This window comes from Mixophyes fleayi, chromosome 1 (assembly GCF_038048845.1).
Source record: "Mixophyes fleayi isolate aMixFle1 chromosome 1, aMixFle1.hap1, whole genome shotgun sequence".
Classification (NCBI taxonomy): domain Eukaryota; kingdom Metazoa; phylum Chordata; class Amphibia; order Anura; family Limnodynastidae; genus Mixophyes; species Mixophyes fleayi.
The window spans coordinates 176,545,881-176,566,078 of record NC_134402.1 but is presented as its reverse complement, the minus strand read 5'-3'; the positions used below and the strand labels follow the sequence as shown (position 1 = coordinate 176,566,078).

The window sequence follows — 20,198 nt, the reverse complement described above, 5'->3', positions numbered from 1 at the left end:
AGATCTATCTTCCATATCCGCAGATGTATCTCAATATGTATGAACGTCTTCTCGTAACTTTTCATGCTCCGTTATGAGGCTATTGTGGGAGGCCACCAACTCTTCCATTTTATCTTTAATATGACTGGTGCGTTCCCCCAGTTGAGTAACTTCCCGATGTATTTCCTTTATAGATTACCTCATTTCTGACAGAATTTCAGTTTTAAATAGAGGTAACATATTCTGCATCGTCTTTATCGGGAGGGGGTCATCAGAATCTACATAATCTGCGAGTTCTTAATTAGTGGTATCTTTACATGTACTCGCTGCTTGAGTAGCTGAGGCACTGTGGAGGGCCTATCTTTAGACATTTCCAACTTCTTAATGCCGTTACTAAGGGTAGTATTCTGTGGCTTAAAAAATTGGACTGGTGACGCAGAAGTAGCAGCCTTTATTTTTTTAGGAGCCATTACAAGATCAACTGGGCAGAGCAATAACAAGAGTTGAAAAGCATTAGGCTTTCCAGAATGCTGAGGTACAATGCAATGTATTGTTAGAGTAGGTCAGGCGTTCAACGCTAACATTTTAGTAGGCTGAATAGAAAATAAAGGTGACATGGGCAGAGGGACTCAACATATTTACTCCATGTGCCCTATCGATATGGTCATGTTTCAATTGAGAACTATATTAGTAAGAACAGGCTGCAGGACTGTAGAGGAATAACAGCTGTAGTATTAGAACATGGCCACTAGATGTCAGTAGAGCCTCAGCTTCTGAGAATGGGTATTTTTCAGCCCAATATGTACCAATTGGATATTAGAACAGAACACCAAACTTGCAATAAAGAGTGAGAGATCAGGAAACAAAGCATTGGTATTGAGTGAGTTCCAGACCATCAGCCCACTGACCTTCCACCTTCAATAGAAGAGCACTCAGCACTCTGTACATGCCCTCCGTGAAGACAATGTACTCTCTAGAGGGGTCAAGCGCTGTATTAGGGATTACCAGCAGGGCTGTCAGGAACACAAGGAGAGGATCAGGACCAGCAGGACCTGCTATCTCTATCTCTGGCAGGGTAAGTTGGCGATCAGGTGGGCTATCAGTTGCGGTGCACTGTATTGTGCTGTACCGACCTGGTTTGCTATGTAGGTTAACAGACCGTGCCCCGTAATCCTCGCCTGCTCTCCCCTCACCGCGGTTCCAGTCCACAGATGGGCAGGGGATGTACTAGCTGCTTCGGGTATTTGTCCCCGTCGCTCAGGCGCTGTATTCGGCAGCTCTTCGGTAAGCAGCGTGGCCTTAGAGAGGTATCGGTGGGTACAGCGTGCCTGTCAGGCCTCAGTGTGATATAGGTCGGGTATTGGGTCCACAGGTATGGGAAACACTTTTTTATACCCTTTAGGGTAACCATGAGGGTTTTCCAAACTGTTATTCCAGATTTGGGGGCTTATATCTATCCCGGTCTTTCACCCCAAACTTTGGTCTGGGAGCAGGAGCTGGTGCGATACTTTGAGTACTCTCTTTTGTTTATAAATTACAGTATGTATTTTTTGCGCAATTCATGTAATGTTTAAAGCATTTGCACACCACATAGTAAAGTGGGCAGAATTAGGGCCAAAATGCCGCGATTCTCCAGGAATTGCGGCATTTGGCCCTGCCCTTTGCTGTAAAATGACGCGTTTGCGTCATTACGTCACTGGGATGCAATTTTCGCCCCCCCCCCCCGCATGACCACCTCCCCCCCGGGGGGCTCTTGGATACCAACTAGAAAAAGTTGGCAAATATGATATATAGGGACTCCGCAATAAGGAACAGACAGCTCAAAATTTAATTTTAATTCTAAGAAAAGCCACAATTAAGCATCCATGCTTATCACTTTACACAAATCAAGTGTACGCTGACGTTACACACTTGTCCTTGTGCCTCAAACATTATTAGCCAACAAAACTAGCATTTTTATTTTTGAATGTACCTCGGTTTATGATGGGTTTAAAATATTGGGGGGGGGGGGGGACCGGCGCGGGCTGGGAGAGGGAAGCCCGGGGGGCACACAGACGGGCACATCACATGTCACGGGATGCAGCCGTGTCATTGATGTCGCGGCCACAACCCCTGTCATGTGATGCGGCCGCCTGTGCGCTGACGCAGCCGCATCTCGTGTCATCAGATGTGGCCGCGGGTAAAAATGTGGTATGTTGCATCCGGGGGCGGCCGGCCGGCCTACCCCCGGCCCTAATAGTGGTCTGACTGAGCGGCCCGCCCCTGGGGGGGAGATATGCTTGTGTATGTGTTTGTATACAATCAAGGAAACAAGGCGGAGGATATAAGCACTCAATCTCTAATAACATAGGTGAGTGATGTTACCTGGGATGACAGCTATATATTGTCTGTAGATGTAACAATAATATTACCAGATATGTTCATATAGTCTTTATATATATATTCTCTGTGGCTCAATAGTTCATCTGAGGTCCCAGAGTAAATGATCTTCTTATCTTGTGCAGATATAGTTCCACTGTAATATGTGAAGAAACAGATAATGGGTCGATTAGGAGTGAGTCATGTGGAGTATAAGGGGAACAAGCAATAGGCACTTACAGTGGGTTCAGTATAGTAGATTGTTGATGAGTCCACATGGTGATCACTCCATTACAGTCTCTTTTTCTTAAATAGTGATGCCTCATGCACATGGGATATTAACAAATAAAAAAACTTGTTTATTACGTGTATAACATTTATTAGGCAAAAACAATATCCACTTACATTAAAGTGTTCTCCACAGGACACACAGGATACGCTGGGAGGTTGTCTCAAATAATAGTAAAAGGTTATTCCTCAACGCGTTTCATCATTTCTGACTTTTTCCAGAGGATAGACTAATATGTGTAATCCGCTGATATTTATACTAATACGGCGGCCTTTTTGCGCACGCGCATAATGTCCGATTCTTTGTGCATGTGTAGTATGGTCAAGAACTAATCTCTCAGTCTCTAGTGTTATAAGCCCTAAATAGGAATATATTCCTTATTTTTATTTTTAATTGTTGGCACTTTGCAAATCGACCTCAATTATTGCGGCGCCCATCTTTACTATGGGCACTCGTTATTATTGAGTTGTATGTTATGTCGCAATCTTTAGTTCGGTCTATATAAAACTTATACTATCTCTATAGGGGTTATCTATATGCCCAATTGTGGGCTGATATTTTCATATATAATATAAAGAGACTAACTCCCATTGGGCTTATATATATATTTATCATATTAATATTAATATTTATATTTATAATATTAACTATATGTTGACTCCATTTATACTATATTCTCCTTCCCTATACAAACTTAATTTGTCCAACATTATTTAAAAGTATAAATCTATAAAAAATATAAATAATATATATAAAAAGATACAATAAAAGAGTATTATAAAACGGTGTCCATAACATCTATATACAACAATTGTGGCGTATATTCTTCACAATAAACATATGAGAGATACAGAAATGTAAGTGACTACAGAGCATACAGTATGGCATAATGTGTATAACAATGTATGTAAATGTACAGTCCTTAAAAACATATGCAAATCTATAAATATAGTAATCTATTCTAAATAAAACCATTATTAAAATCGTATAAAAAAGTTCCAAACCAGCATACAACAATACATCATACATTATTAAATATAGTATATACCCCTTCTGATTCTATCTCCTTATCTTATTTATCTCTTTAAATCAATGATGTTATCTCCCAATCTATATTTAACCCCTTTGGTGCCAAAGTTTAAAGATCCATTTAGCCTCTTCTTTATTGATAATTTTTAGAAAATCTCCTCTCCAATTATGTTTTTACCTGTATGATGATAAATGTGAGCTGTTTCACATCTTTATTGTGGAATTGGAGAAAACGCCTAGATACACTGCATAATTCATAACCTTTCTGTATATTTGTAATATGTTCAGCCACTCTTACTTTTAACTTTCTGGTGGTTCTACCAATATATTGTTTGCTACAAGTACACTCCAGTAGATATATCACATTAGATGTGTTACATGTAAAAAATTGTTTAATATTGTGAGTTTTCTGGGTTTTATATGATGTAAATTGTAATGTAGGTTTAGTACTCTCACAAACCACTTTTCTACAATTAATGAAGGTCCCACAATGGAAAAACCAACTCTTCTGGATCATGTCACTCAACCACGTGTGATCTATTCTCTCTAACGGAAAATTATTTCTCACTAATTATGAATTTAGGTTTGGTGCTTTTCTAAAAATGAGTTTGGGTCTATCGGGTAATTGGGCTTTCAAATCTTCATCTTTTTCTAAAACATGCCAGTGTTTTCTTAAAATATTTATTAACTGTCTTGCTGAATCTGAATACTGTGTAATAAACATCACATCCTGATATTGTTGTGTCGTAGCCGTCTTGTTCTGGTATGTGAGAAGGTCCGTTCTATTCATATTCTTAACCTCCTGAAAGACTCTATCTACTGTTATGGGATCATCATTTTTCTCTAGAAATTTATCTCTCAAGTCATTACCTTGTTCAATATAGTGGTGTAAATCTGTACAATTATGACAAATGCGTTTGAACTGGCCACCTGCTATCCCCGATAGGCAGTTTGGATGATGATGACTACTGGCTAGAATGTATCCATTTACATCGACTGGTTTTAGAAAAGCTTTAGTTTTAATTAAGTTGTTCTCTATGAAAATCTCCAAATCTAAGAACTCTATTCTCTGGTGGCTGTATTTACCAGAAAATACTAAATTATATGTGTTGCTATTTATAAATGTGAGAAAATCTGTATTTTTCTCATCACCCCTCCAGATCATCTATATATCTTTTCTAGAGCACCAGGTTTGTCCTGAGAACGCCAGCACCCCCGATAACCTCCTCTTCCCACATGCTCATAAAGAGGTTGGTGTAACTCGGGGCAAACATGGTGCCCATCGCTGTGCCCTGAATCTGGGGGAAATATTGCCCTTCATACCATGTGTAGTTATGTTCTAAAATAAATCGGGGACTCTCTACTATAAACTGTATCTGATCCTCCTTTACTTGTCCCCCCTTACACAAAATATGTCGCATGGCTTTAAGGCCTGGTTCATGTTGGACAACTGCATACAGTGATGTCACATCACTGGATATTAACCAATAATCCTTTTCCCATCTGCAGTTCTTTTAGTATTTGTGTGGTGTCCCTCAGGAAAGAGAACTGTTCTTTTTTTTTTTATTGAAGTCCGAGGTGTGGTGCTCAAATCACCCAGTGCCATGAAAAACAGTGCTAGGGGCTTGGGCCTTTAGACCCTTCCCAAAAAGGAAAGGGCCCTGTTTCTCCCTATCCCCCGAAGCCAAAAGGCCTCTTAGGAGGACAAAGATTCTTCGGACACCCCTCCGCCGAAGCTAGGGTGTGCCCCTTTACGTGCCCGACCCTCGGAGTCAAAAGGCCTCTTAGAGGGCAAGGGTCTTCAGGACTGCCTCCGTCATAAGGCTCGGGCAACCCCCTTTACCCCAAGGTCGGCCGAAGATTTCCCCGGGGGACTGGCTCTTCAACTCTCCCCAAAAGGAGAGAGTATCAGACAACTGTGGGAGAGGAGTTCCCCTAAGGGTCAAACCCAAACCCAAAACGTGCAAAGTGAAATCTCACAAAATAAAATCCGTGCAAAAAAAGTGCTATGCTGTGCATAAGTGCTATATGTTGAATAAATTTAAAAAAAATTAAAAAAGTGCCCATAAGCCCCAGATGAATGGCCGGAGGGTGTAAACATTTTTACGGGACCAAGAAATGTAAAGTGGTGCAAGGTTCGCTCTGAAGTGTATTGTGCTCTGTACCTTACTCTGTGCACGTGATAATGAGCCACCACCACCCGTGCATTTTCAGGTCACCTCCGGGCCCTGTCCCCCGGAGGCACAGACACCTCAAGCCGCCAAGTCACCACCGGCCTTCTGGCATGAGACCAAGGAGACCCATGCCTTCCAGGCCCCTTCTAGGACAAGAACTACACTTGATCTTAGCCAAAAGCCCGAGAAGCGATAGAGAACTGTTGTTTAACATATGGCTGTAGAAAACAATCCCCATATCTGGATAGGTTAGATGTTAGTAAGCCAATTCCCAATATTATTGGGTGGCAAGTGGGTTTCAATGGATCTTTATGTATTTTGGGGAAAAAAATAAAATACTGGAATAATTGGGTGTTTGATAGTTAAATTCTCCCTGTCTTAGTATCCCCATTTCTAAACCTATCTGAAGATGATGTAGTAATTTCTGACAAAATTCATCCTTGAGATCTATCTTAAGTAAACAATATGTAGCTGTATCTCCCAAAATCCGGCCAACTTCATTCTTATAATCTATTGTATTCATGATAACTAACCCCCCTTCCTTATCTGCTGGTTTTATTATGATTGTTGTACTGTTTTTTAGTTTTTGAAGGACTTCTTTTTCTTGTTTGTTAGGGTCACATTTCCTATTCCTTGGTCTAGTATTTATTTTATCTATATCATCTGACACTAGTTTGTCAAAGGTGTCAATATAGGCAAAAAGTATAGAGCGCTGGGAAATGCCTAATTCAATGGCACTGACTAATTAGCATTGACTGTTATAGCCAAACCAAAAACACATGCTAATGTTTATTCCAATAAAAACAATACAATTCTAATTGCTGCAAAATGAAAAATAAATCATAAAAAAGTACATAAAAAATTATAGAAAATAATGACAATAGTACAACAATAAATAAATAACAATACATATGTATCTGCGAATATAAATTATAGCAATGAAACATGCCCGGGCATAGGAACTAATTGCATCAGTGGGGATCCGTACAAGTCCAAAAACTACAATCCAAGGAGATGAGGATGATGAAAAAATAAAAAGGTCCACAGATATTATACTGCAGAATCCTCAACACAGAGTTACCACTCGATTATATGTAGAACAAAAAGCAGCTCATAAAAATATTTTAGCCCATTATTGTATCTTAAGGACTAATAATAATGTCCACGTAATTCGGAAGAAAGAACAATGGCGTATACACCTCAGTCTTGTAATGTGGCAGGTATGCAGCCTTCTAATATAGCATGACTCTCCGGCTGGCTTGTAAGAAAAAATGAAATCCAAAAATCTCTTACCAGTTAGTAGACTCTCCAGAGAGATAGTAAAAGCTACTAGCGGAAGTGATTACCATCACTCTACCATTCTCTGGACTGGTGGAAGACTTTCATACAGGACACTATCAGCGTGAGTGGAGTTTCTAACGTCCACTGCACCTACGGGAGGACTGGGTGCTCAGTCGGAATAGCTGAAACTTTTACTATCCCTCCGGAGGGTCTATGTTACAAGTACAAATATCTCACATGTAAAGAGACTGGAGAATTGGGAAGCTCATCTACCTGATCAGACAATGGGTCACCACACTGGTATTGATGGGAGACTCTCAAGATTACCAATAACCAGGAATAGTGATGGACATCATAGACGAGGGCATATGAACAAACATAGGAGAGTGTTAGTTGGGAAAGTTCCTCTAGGTTATTGTCAAAATGTTATCCATGCCGAAACTTGTCTTGAACAGATGGAGACAATAGACATGGGGAGTTTTGTCAAAACTTTATGCAATATTATCATTGATCATACTGTACCTTATGTCCTCCTAGATTACTTTTGTGGAAGAAAGGCTTACTCCTGTTAACTCCGAGTTCCAAGGGTTTATGTTTTCTAGGTAAATTGGTTCCCGAGGTTATGACCATTACACATGATGAAATGATTGATATCCATAGAACTACATCACCTCCATATGCACACACACAGTATGAACATCGTGGCAACAGAAATATGATTCCCGGTGAGGAACCTGTAGCTACCAAGTTAATTAGTGAAACTACAGGGTTTCAAATAATGGTTGCATTAGACCCCACCAGGATCGCTCGGGGAACCTTAAATTTTAAGAATATTCAAGACCTGACACACAGCCCGCTCAGTACTTTTACCTTTGCATTCTAGCTGGTCCAGTGTGCAATATGATGTAGCACATACCCTTGTGTTTTAAACTCCCATTGTCCTATAGATTGTAAGCTTGCGAGCAGGGTTCTCTTACCTCTCTGTCTGTATGTATTACCCAGTATTGTTTTATTAATATTTGTTCCTAATTGTAAAGCGCTACGGAATTTGCTGGCGCTATATAAATAAATGATGATGATGATGATGATGAAATTGATATCACCGAGATGTATGATGACACTTTCAGGTATACAGGTAAGGAGCTACAGGCTTAAAAAAGGAATTAGTGCAATATAGACTGGTGTTAAATTATCTCACATCTATTACTGGTGGATATTGTGTGACGTTAGCAACCCAATTTGGTGTCAAATGTTGCACATACATTACCAATAATACAGACGACCCCAAAGAACTTATTGACCGGAAAATGGACGAACTCTTACAATTAAAATGGGAATTTCGTTAGAACCATAATTCTTCACTGTACGAGATAGGAGAAAGGGTAGCAGGATGGTTTTCAAGGTTGAATCCTGCAAAATGGTTCTCAGGTCTAGGGGAGTGGGTACAGGAAATGGTTGTTAGTATAGGTAATCTCCTTATTCTTATATTTGGTGTCATCTTAGTAATTGGTTTATGTGTTAGATGTGTTCCTACTGTGTTGAAGTGTGGAAAACGTTCTACTGAGGTAAATACTGAAAATGAAACTGTAATGGTGATGAGAAGTACAGGTATGATGATTAACGAAGAACTGCATTATAATCCAAAATTGTGTGCACTATCAAAGGGTGAAACTGTGAAAATAGAATAATTGGATGGAGTCGTTTCAATTAATAACCATCAATTTCATTTTACTTTATGTGAAAATATGTGAATAGCATACTACCGCGTGGAATGGTGTATTTAGCAATAACACAGGCGAACACTTCTGCATACACTTACACTCACACATTCACATGTAAATGGTTCATGTAAGTTATGGATGATAGAGGAATAATGATCAGAATGATATTGTGTGTGTAATGCAAATAGACCAGTTTAAAATAGCTTTTCAGCAGGAAGACATGTATGCAGCTGTGGGAGAGCTGACCCCCACCCTTGGAGGGCATTGTTTGAACCAATCTATGACCTGTATTACACTGGACTGCCATGAATCCTGAACCTATGGAAACACGCCAAGACATCACTATTGTTCCTTTTATGTATCACAAACTGTGTATAAACCATACTATACAGTCTACTTTGACCACAGACTTCAGGATTGAATGACTGTATGCTGGATCCAGAGCGCTTATGTATGTATCGACTGTACTTTTTTTATTGAATTGTTATTTGTTGCATATTGCTATTTAATCTCTTTGTGTGTTGGAACCACATTGATCGCAGCAGACAATTTTCATTGATAGCGATTAAACGAACATAACAATACTTAAATCTTTAGGTATGATGTTCTGTTGAATATACCATTTGAGTGTATGTGTGCTCCACCACATGTTCATTTCTTTAGTAAGTAATTTTTCTAATTTGAGTACAGTATTGCAGAAACTTTGTTCTTTCTGTCCTATCTTAATGAGTTAAAGACATGTTTGGATATTATACATCTTTCTCCTATTCTGTCTGATAGCATTTTATGTTTTTCCATCTCTGTCTCCATAGGAAAATATATATTATGCAGGGCTGCTCACCTAAAGATGTTACATGTACAGACAATATATAGCTGTCATCAATCACCTACGTTATTAGAGATTGAGCGCTTATATCCTCCCCCTTGTTTTCTTATGTGTATTAGAGACTGTTCATCTCTGGATTAGCAACTCTCTCTAGTTTAACACACTATATGCATGAGTGCTCCCTATACCCAAAATTAGTTGCTAATAGTGTGATCTTTAGGTGAGCACCCCTGCATAATATATATTTTCTTATGGAGATAGAGATGGATAAACATAAAATGCTATTGGATAGAATAGGAGAAAGATGTATATTATTCAAACATGTCTTTGACTCATTAGAGGTACCTCTTAAGATTTGAGTATCAAGAAATAACCCACATATTTTATGTCTAAAACAGAATTTATGAACAAATGGCACAATATTTTGAAGGAATGCTCTGTTGCTCTTATGAATTTACTAATAGAAGAACAAACCAAAGAAAGAGCACACCTTATGAACCAAATAACAGAAATGGAGGTTAAATAAAGTCCATGTAAAAATGAAGTAGACTATGTCAATTTAGAAAAAATCATAGATCATACATTAAAAGTAGAAGAACAAAAACTCATCAATAATCTAAAATCCTCAGACATAAATATGGTAATAATTTAAAACATTCCAAAAATACTGATAAACATGTAAATCATATTTAAACAAATAAACTATTGACAAGAGGATGCACTGGTAAAGGGACATCAACTCAACACAAGTACCACATAACACCCAGTTTTCCGTATGACAAACTGGGTTTATCATACCAACAGTATATATGTCTTATACATGACAAAGAAGGTCATTTTCATAATAGGACAAATGTATCACAAAAAATCAATAGAAAGATAATAATAATATAACAGATACATTGGAGCAGACATTTTCCATTTATAATATGGATGAATCTTGCACAGAAATAGATTCACAATATGAACAATTGGCATTGAGATCACTGGAGCAAGGGTTGTTAGACATGAGTCTCACACAGATACCAGCCAATGATCAAGATACGATAGATATGCTTGATGAAGATAGACAATTAGAATGCTTCAAATTAAGAGAGATTGATAATACACAGACAGTATAACCACATCATCTGAGATACTACCAGTACGGATTTTTAATTTGTGTGATCATGACTTATCACAAGAAGAAATGTCATTATTAAATAAGGGTATACAATTTGCACAGACTAAAGCATTAAATAAATTCAGTTCAGTTTGATTTACAAAGTTTTGTTAGGAAACTCACATTAAAGAAATACTTAATTAATAAAACACCAATACAAAAGCAGAAGATTACATATACACAGGATGAATATAATCATACAAATTTGCGATCTGCAACAAAATGTTACCCAGGACATAGGAGACGGCAATATATTGACACCGTTGACAAACTAGTGTCAGATGATATAGATAAAATAAATACTAGACCAAGGAACTGTCACGGGCACTAGGAGTTCTACCCAGGATTCACCAGTTGATAATGCTTACCAGAGGGGCGGGGTTTACACAGCGGTCCTCTGAGCAGTAGGGTGAATGGTAGGAACGTATATAACAGCAGATGGAGAGAGAATGCCAATGGAATAGATGAGAGTCAGTGACTTGCAGCTATACTGGTAGGAGAGTCAGCGACTTGCAGCTGTACTGGTAGGAGAGTAGAGTGGACGTGAACAGGTGGAGGAAGGTAACGGGAGAGTCAGTGGTCTGCGGATAGCAAGTTGTACCACTGCTGTGATGAGAAGACTTGTCCAGGCGCAGGTAGGTAGCGGGAGAGTCAGTGGTCTGCGTATAGCAAGTTGTACCACTGCTGTGATGAGAATACTTGTCCAGGTGCAGGTAGGTAGCGGGAGAATCAGTGGTCTGCGTATAGCAAGTTGTACCACTGCTGTGAAGGGAAGACTTGTCCAGGTGCAGGTAGGTAGCGGGAGAGTCAGTGGTCTGCGTATAGCAAGTTGTACCACTGCTGTGAAGGGAAGACTTGTCCAGGTGTAGGTAGGTAGCGGGAGAGTCAGTGGTCTGCGTATAGCAAGTTGTACCACTACTGTGATGAGGTGAGGACTTGTCCAGGTGCGGATAAGTGGAGGAGTGATAAGAGTCTATAACTTTATAAATACAATTGGAGAGCAGAGGAGCTAGTCCCAAACAGATATGCAGCGTCACAGCTAATAGTCTATAGCAGGTATGTATACCGCTGCTGAGTAGAGAGGCTTGTCCAAAGCGGATATGCAGGATAACAACTGATAGTCAATAACAAGTATGCATATCGCTGCTGAGTAGAGAAGCTTGTCCAACGAGGATATGCAGGCACAGCAGGAGAGCTGAGAGACTGTAGCGGGTATGGGAACCGCAGGTGAGCAGAGCAGGTAATCCAGCAGACAGCTGAAGACACAAGCAGGACACAGGAGTCAGTAGCGGGTATGGGAACCGCCGATGATCAGAGCAGGTAATCCAGCAGACAGCTGAAGACACGAGCAGGACACAGGAGTCAGTAGCGGGTATGAGAACCGCCGATGAGCAGAGCAGGTAATCCAGCAGGAACCTGAAGATACGAGCAGGACACAGGAGACACCTTCCGAGACTCACAGGGAATGAAACTCAAGATCAGGCAACGATACAATGGCCACAGGTGCCTTAAATAGGGAGAGGTGATTGATCCACCAATTAGGTTAAAAGCAAGGTCATAAGAGTTCATGGATGCTGCGCATGCGCAGTCCATCAAGATGGCGGACGGCCGCGGCTCAGGACAGGCGCCGGCAGGAAGGATAGAGAACCACGCACCAGCTTAGAGGCACTCACGGTCCGGTGAGTGACAGGAACAGGAAATGTAACTTTAACAAACAAGAAAAAGAAGCCCTTCAACAACTAAAAAACAACACAACAATCATAATGAAACCAGTAGATAAGGGAGGTGGGTTAGTTATCATGAATACAATAGATAATAAGAATGAAGCTGGCTGCATTTTGGGAGTTACATCTACATATTGTTTACTTAAGAGAGATCCCACGGATGAATTTTGTCAGAAATTACTACATCATCTTCAGACAGGTTTAGAAATGGGGATACTAAGACAGGAAGAACACATGTCCAACACTCAATTATTCCAGTATTTTATTTTCTCCCCAAAATACATAAAGATCCATTGAAACCCACTGGCCGCCCAATAGCTAAAGAAAAACTTAGATCGGCGGATAGCACCGTGGCAACTAATATTGTTATATATCGGGTGGCACTATCCTTAATAAAGGATAACCTGTTACCCTGAGGACCATAGCACACTTAGCAAATATAGTAAATAAACTGAGAATTACTGTAAAGGAATGTATCACAAAGATAATCTGCCTCCTTTATCAACACAGATGACACAAACTGGTCCTGTGTTTCCCCAGTTCATTGGGGTATTGCTTCAGAAATTAGCCTTCAGTGTATAAAATTGTTTAATTGGTCACTCCCTTACGCAGAACCTCCTGAGAATAACCTAGTTTAAGTGTAGATCAATATCCCCAACAGATGGATACCTGATCAGCCACAAAATGTCCCTCAAAATAAAAATGTCCCAGGTTGGCACAAGAAACCCAAATGGCCCCTGTTGGTAGAGTATCCCCAAATAGTGTAATAACTATGCATATATAAGAACAATACCACATATACCTAATAAGTGAACCAGGAGGAGCCCGGGGTGCTGCTAACCACCATCAACTGAATGTTATAGGTAAATTATAATGTAACAACTGCTAGACCCAGGAAAAAGTATGCCCCTAATGCCTTAGTACATAATAACTCTGCACTCACTATGTCAAATGTGAGAACAGAGGGAACTTGCTAAGGACACACCCCACTCCAAACCTGTAAGCTATGTCACACAGCCGGTAGCTCTTCCATAACATGAAGTGTACTCACTGCCCTTCCTTATAGCAGATTCCATCCGTTTGAACTGCATCTGTTACCAGGACAAAATGAAGTGTAAGAAACCATGTATACCTATACTGAGATACTCAGAGTATATGGAGATGTGCCCGTACAAAAATATACATCACAATTATATTATGGACAGTCAACCTTCAACCATCACATAAAATTCCATGTTTTATGTCGGACTTGTAGATCAAGTACTTTATTCACTTCGCCAGGATCCAAGCGTTATCAAAATCTTGAAATCGAATCACTACATTTTGGTGACTGTGCTTGATTCTAGGTTTAAAAACTATATCTTCTCTTTGTTTCCAACTGACCCAGATCTGAAGAGATGCAAGGAGCACCTGGTGAGCAAGATGAAAGCTCAAGTGTTACGTGACAGGACAGCGCCTCCTCCTTCAGTTTCTCACTCAACTGCTGCTAGGAAAAAACTTGGCTTTTCGAAGAGACCTAATGATGATGCAGATGACTCAGCCAAAATTTTGACATCTGGTCTGGTCTAAAAGAATTGACCAAAAAACGTGACACCTCTCCTGTAACTCCACCTGATCCTACTATCAACAGCCGAAGGATGGTGGAAGATTATTTTAACGACAGCATAGAAATAAACATGTCAGACAGTCCCTTTACATATGAGGAGAAAAAAAAATTTGGAGACCCATGTATCAACTCTCTTTGCACTGTTTAAGCTGCCCACCCTCCAGTTAGTACTCGGAAAGAGTTTTCAGCAAAGCCAGGAACCTTGTCAGCAATCGGCGTTGGAGGCAACTTCCTCAAAATGCGGAAAAGATGATGTTCATAAAAACGAACTTCAATTTCCACGAGGAAGGCCTTTCAAGCAAATTACATCAAACTTACATTACATCAGACTTCTGTAATGGTGGATTCCAGAGGTGATGAATTAATAATGTGTGAGGATGATGTACAAACTGATGAATGTGAGGATGAGGCTGAGGATGATGATAACAACATCTTGCCACAGTAGAGTTCATCAACAGCACTGTTACCTTATTTGCCTTAAGCCCATTGTTACCTTGTTTTGTGGGGGCCCAAACAAACCAAGCACTTCAGTCACAAGGAGTGGTACTTTTGTGGCTGAAGTGCTTGGTTTGTTAAAGTGTGCATGTCCTTTTTAAGATGCAACATAAGGGTAGGTAGGAGGGTCCAAGGACAATTCCATCTTGCACCACTTTTCCTTTTTCCTACTGCTATGTGCCAATGTTACCTACATGTGCTATATACTGCTGTGTGCTTTGCAAGCATCTTAGACACCCATTGATGATGCAGATGATTCAGCACAACATTTTGACATCTGGTCCTGTCTACTGTAAAAGAATTGACCAAAATTAGTGACACCTTTGCTGTAACTCCACTTGATCCTACTATCAACTATCAACATCCAAAGAATGGTGGAGGATTGTTTTTAATTTTTTTGAACGGTTTAAAGACAACAGTTTTATTAACAAAGAACAACATTACTTGCAGAAGTAATGTTAGCATGGATGTCTAAATAAATGTGTATATGTTTTACCTTCCACTTTGCTGCTGTTTCATCAGTATTGCACAAAGTGTTTGCAATCTGCACTTTACGTCAAAGGTACCTAACTATATTATAATTTTTGGGGAATTGAGGCTGATTCGAAGCTCAGTGATGAACTTGCGTTTTGCTGTGAATTACAATGGCTCTTTTTAGTGCATTGTCTGGCACCCTGCATTGGTCTGGGTCTGATAAAAGCACGTTTCCCAGGGTGGGTCAGCGTTCGTCGCCATGTATTAGCTGTACAATTACCACAGTTATACAAGGAACGGGTGGAGCGATCAAACTAACCATAACTGATTTCATGATCCAATGACAATTCCATCTTGCACCACTTTTTTTTATGCCACTGCTGTGTGGCAATGTTTCCTAGATGTGCTATGAACTGCTGTGTGTTTGTGTCATTGATCTGTCGCTTAGCATCCAGCCAGGTCTCAGCAGTTTTTGTTTGAAAGTCTATGAAAATAATATTGTGACCTGTGTGGTGGCTAAAATTAACTGCAAATCACTTGAAATTAGTGTTATTGAGGTTAATAATAATATAGGGAAAAAAGAAAATTATGTGATTTTAGAAACAAAATAAAAATTTTGGAAAAAAAAAAAGGGATCCAAAACCAAAACAAAAACACGCAAGGGCGGTTTTGCCAAAACCATAACCAAAACACAAAATTAATCCAGATCCAAAACCAAAAGCAGAACACGGGGGTCAGTAAACATCTCTAGTTCATACTGATCCACCCATCAACCCAAACAAATATTTGCTTGACCCTCAATCACCATACTGCTTTAAAAATGTGTGTAATGAAGCAAAATGATGCAGCTGTCTTGGGCAGCTGATTTTGAAGGGGGGCAACAAAATGTAGGGAATTTATTTGGAGAATGCCTTCTTTCTTGCTGCAAAAAAATCTAAATTAGAGGTTTCAACTTTTTGATGGGTTTAATAAGAATCTAAGTGACATTATCCAACTTATTGAACAAGGCAACATAAATGTAAAAAAATAATGCATTCTTTTACTTTGCATTTTTACAATAACATTTTCAATGTTTATTTTTAAATTGCTCATAATGTTAATAGCATCACTGACTGTTTCATTTTTGTGATTATTTTGCATTACATTTAAATATTATCATTACCATTTATTTATACAGCGCTACCAATTCCGCAGCGCTGTACAGAGCATATTTCTCATTCACATCAGTGCCTGCCCCAGTGGAGCTTACAGTCTAAATTCCCTAACACACACACACACACACACACACACATACTAAGGATAATTTTGTCAGAAGCCGTGTAACCATGCTGCTCATCAGTTGCTAATAATAATATTCCCAAAACCTATTTTTTTCATTTAAGATATTTTAGCAAAATTATAAAACTTACCAAGACAGAAAAATTTCACCTTGCACACCTATTGCTCTTTACATAACCTTATTAAACGTCCCTGTATTTGTATTGTATAGAGTGCATTTCACTAATACAAAGATTTATATTGGAATAAGAGTTGAGAGGGGCACAATTTAAAAGACTACATCAAGTCACAAGTACAAGTCTTTCTCGCCCCAACTAGGAGAAACATTCCAGAGTACCCACCCAACTGGCACTGCACTGAATCCTCTCCCCTCATCGACAACAGGGAAAGAGGAAATGCAAACAACACTGTTTTAGTTTCTAAAAAATACTCTTGTGTTAGAAATTAACAAAGAACTATCCTTTTTTCATATCGCCAACATTGCTGACGCTGGGAGAGGATCTTGAGTAGTAGTGTTGAGTACTCACAGATCTACATTTATGCTAACAATGAGTAACTATTCATTTATGACTTGGATTTGCCTTTTAGTTGCCACCGCAGTCCGCAGAATATCCATTCACACCACTGACTCTAGCATGTGTGACACATAAAAACAGAGTCAACATATGACAGTAGGTGCATGACATCACAAATAAGTGGCTTTTGCTCTACAGTTCCTGATTTATTTTGTGGTATAAAATACGATTTTGTGCCTTATTTTACTTGTGTTAAGGGCAGCACTGTGGCTAAATGGTTAGCACTTCTGCCTCACAGCACTGCGGTAATGAGTTCAATTCCCGACCATGGCCATATCTGTGTGGAGTGTTTGCATGCTCTCTCCGTGTTTGCATGGGTTTCCTCCGGGTGCTCCGGTTTCCTCCCACACTTAAAAAACATACTAGTAGGTTAATTGGCTACTATCAAAATTGACCCTAGTCTGTCTGTGTGTGTAGGTTAGGGAATTTAGGCTGTAAACTCCAATGGGGTAGGGACTGATGTGAATGAGTTCTCTGTACAGCGCTGCGGAATCAGTGGCGCTATATAAATAAATGATGATGATGATACAAGGTTTACCTGCTCTTCATCTGTTTTCAAATTGAATTTTAGGCATGAGTCCTGCTCTACTTGACATTGACAAGCTAATAACTGGAGACGATACTTTGTGGAAAAAGCATTCATTAGCTATTCAAATAGTGCTGCAGCTTTACTTAGTACATAACACTAAGGCCCTTATCCCCTGGTGTTGTGCTAAATGCTTGTTCACAGCATGTCAAGTGTGATTGTGTTGGAGTGGATAAGGACAATGGTCAAGGGACTTAATGGGAGACACTCTGATCCCATTGCCATCACTTGTGATGAACTCAAGTAAATATGGCCAGGCCCGGATTTTCCACTAGGAAACCTAGGCAATTGCCTAGGACCCAGTGGTCCCCAGAGGGCCCTCCCAGGGCCGGCGGTGAGACCAACCTTTAAAAATGGGCCGCTACTTATGGGCCAGTGCTATGTGCTTGCCCCCCTGGGCTAAAGTCTGCCAGCCAGCCCCTGAATAGGGGTATATGTTATGCTAAAAACTATAGTGCTATGGATTTTTTCAGGGAGGGGGGCCCAAACCAGTATCTTGCCTAGGGCCCCATGAGGTCTAAATCTGGCTCTGAATATGGCAGCCAATTTTGGAACATATATGCCACAATGCCAAAACTCCAAAATACAAGTGTAAATTCCAGTGGATAAGGGTCATTGAAAACATTGGGTTCCATTTTCATCCCTGTTTACATGCTTTATTATCATTACAAAGATCTAGTTATAACACTTAATTGACACTAGTGGGTAGGAGCCCTTAGAAATCTATTTATTTGGGCGTTAAGTGTGACAGTGTTGATAGTAAAACAAATAGTCACAGCATCATTATACATTTATATTAAAATGTTACTGTTAACGTGACTGCATACAAGTCTTTACACATATTTATTTGCTTAAATATTTGAGGAATGTTGGTTTATCTGCTAAATGACAGATGGATTTTTGGATATAAGGGTATTCTTTACTCTCAGGTTTCTTAAGGATGAGTCCAGTGCGGTTTGTCATCAATCATTCATTGTGGATCTTTACATGGCTCAGAAACTGCTCAGAGGAAAGGCTGCACCTCATTCGTTCTGCACATTTAAACCATTACAGTGAAGATCAGAGAGCAGAGACCTGTAAGATTTTGGTGGTGACTTACAGATGAGCAGAATAAATAAGCACATGCAGGTTATATGTAATGATTTAAAAAAATATATATATATACACACCATACTTTACACCAATACGCAAATGGTTTAAGAAGGACAAATCTTAAGTCTGCTCTTTTTGTAATAATATGAGAGAATATAAAATAATGCTGGTGCGTTAACAGCAGTAGATAACGCGGCTGCTGCATAACCTCTTACTGACTACACTCGTGCTTCATCAGTAGCACACGATGCCCTGAATAGTGCATTTGGGGAAAAAACACATACACATACACACACTACGCAACTTGTTTTCATAGAATATGAATGTATTCTGTGTTTCCACATAGAAGCTATTTATACACAATAAAAGGAAGGAATTGTAGTGGACACTGCAGATTGCGAGGAAATGACAAATGAATGGCAGCTATATAATTAAGACAAGTAGTGCTCAGCAATTAATAATGACAGCATGAAAGCAATGCTTGCTGAACAGTACACTGATCACTGTTAAGAGGCGAAGTCAGTGGACCTAATGACAGCTAGTAAGCCTTGATTGGTTGTATAGGATGTGCCCAGACTGCTCCGGTAACAGCTTGCCACATTGATCGTCAGAGGTAAAGTGTATGAAGTCTAATGCACAGGATAGATCAGCAAGCAGCGCCCTCCCCTGGGATTGTACAGGAAACCACTCGGGTTGTCGATTTTGGAATCGTCCGCGACGTATTCTTTATGGAAAGATGTAAGACATCTGTGTCCAGCTGGGATCCCATTCCATGTGATCTATGGAGTTTCTAGAATTCCCCAGGGGTGGCACTATACCCACCACAAACCCCGTCATCGCTATTCAAAGGGACCCAACTTGAAGAAATACTTCTTAGGAGACCTCAACCAGAGATCAGAGTAGCATTACGTGAAGAAGGCTTCTTGATCTAGCTGCTGCAGCAAGCAGACATCCTAGCTGTGAGATCACCAGTGTTATAAATATCTCAAGCAGTGCCAGTGCTCAGGTTGGGTCTCTCACTAGCAATGAGCCATGACTACCATCTATACACGCACACATCAGGCTAGAGATACATTGCAAAATAGCCACTGACTGGCTGGCTGCTGCTGCTGCTGCAGGAGCCACTGGGGCAGCAAAATGCTCTTGGGATATTCCCCATTGGAAGAATGAGATTACCTTCATTCTGTTTTATCACATTATTCTTCCTCTCCACATCCAACGTCTGGACCTCAGTGTCAGCAGCACCCAAGCTGAAGAAACTCAAGGGACCGCTTGCGAGGGGATCCATTAACAACAGAAGTATCATATCCTCTTCTGCAGCCTCTTCTTCTTTATCATCAGCAACTTCACTGGGATCAGAGATCAGTGGGTCTCTGTGGAGAACAGCAGGGCGCAGGACTGGCAGCTTGTACTGTACAGTAGGCATTGGTTTTCATCTCCAGATCCACACGGATGGCAAAGTCAATGGCTCCCACGAAGCCAGCCACTTAAGTAAGTTGCTCATTTATAGTTTACTCCCTTCCCCTGGTATATAGGGCGCAGGTAATAT

At 40.0% G+C, this 20,198-nt stretch overlaps 1 protein-coding gene across 1 annotated transcript in view; it reads left to right on the top strand.

The window, feature by feature from the left end:
- The first annotated feature begins 19,321 nt into the window (after positions 1-19,321).
- FGF5 (fibroblast growth factor 5) overlaps positions 19,322-20,198 on the top strand; it is a 42,565-nt gene continuing 41,688 nt past the window's right edge. The window contains exon 1 of the mRNA XM_075189746.1: positions 19,322-20,140. Coding sequence (XP_075045847.1) covers positions 19,816-20,140 — 325 coding nt within the window. The 5' untranslated portion in view covers positions 19,322-19,815. The remainder of the gene's footprint in view (positions 20,141-20,198) is intronic.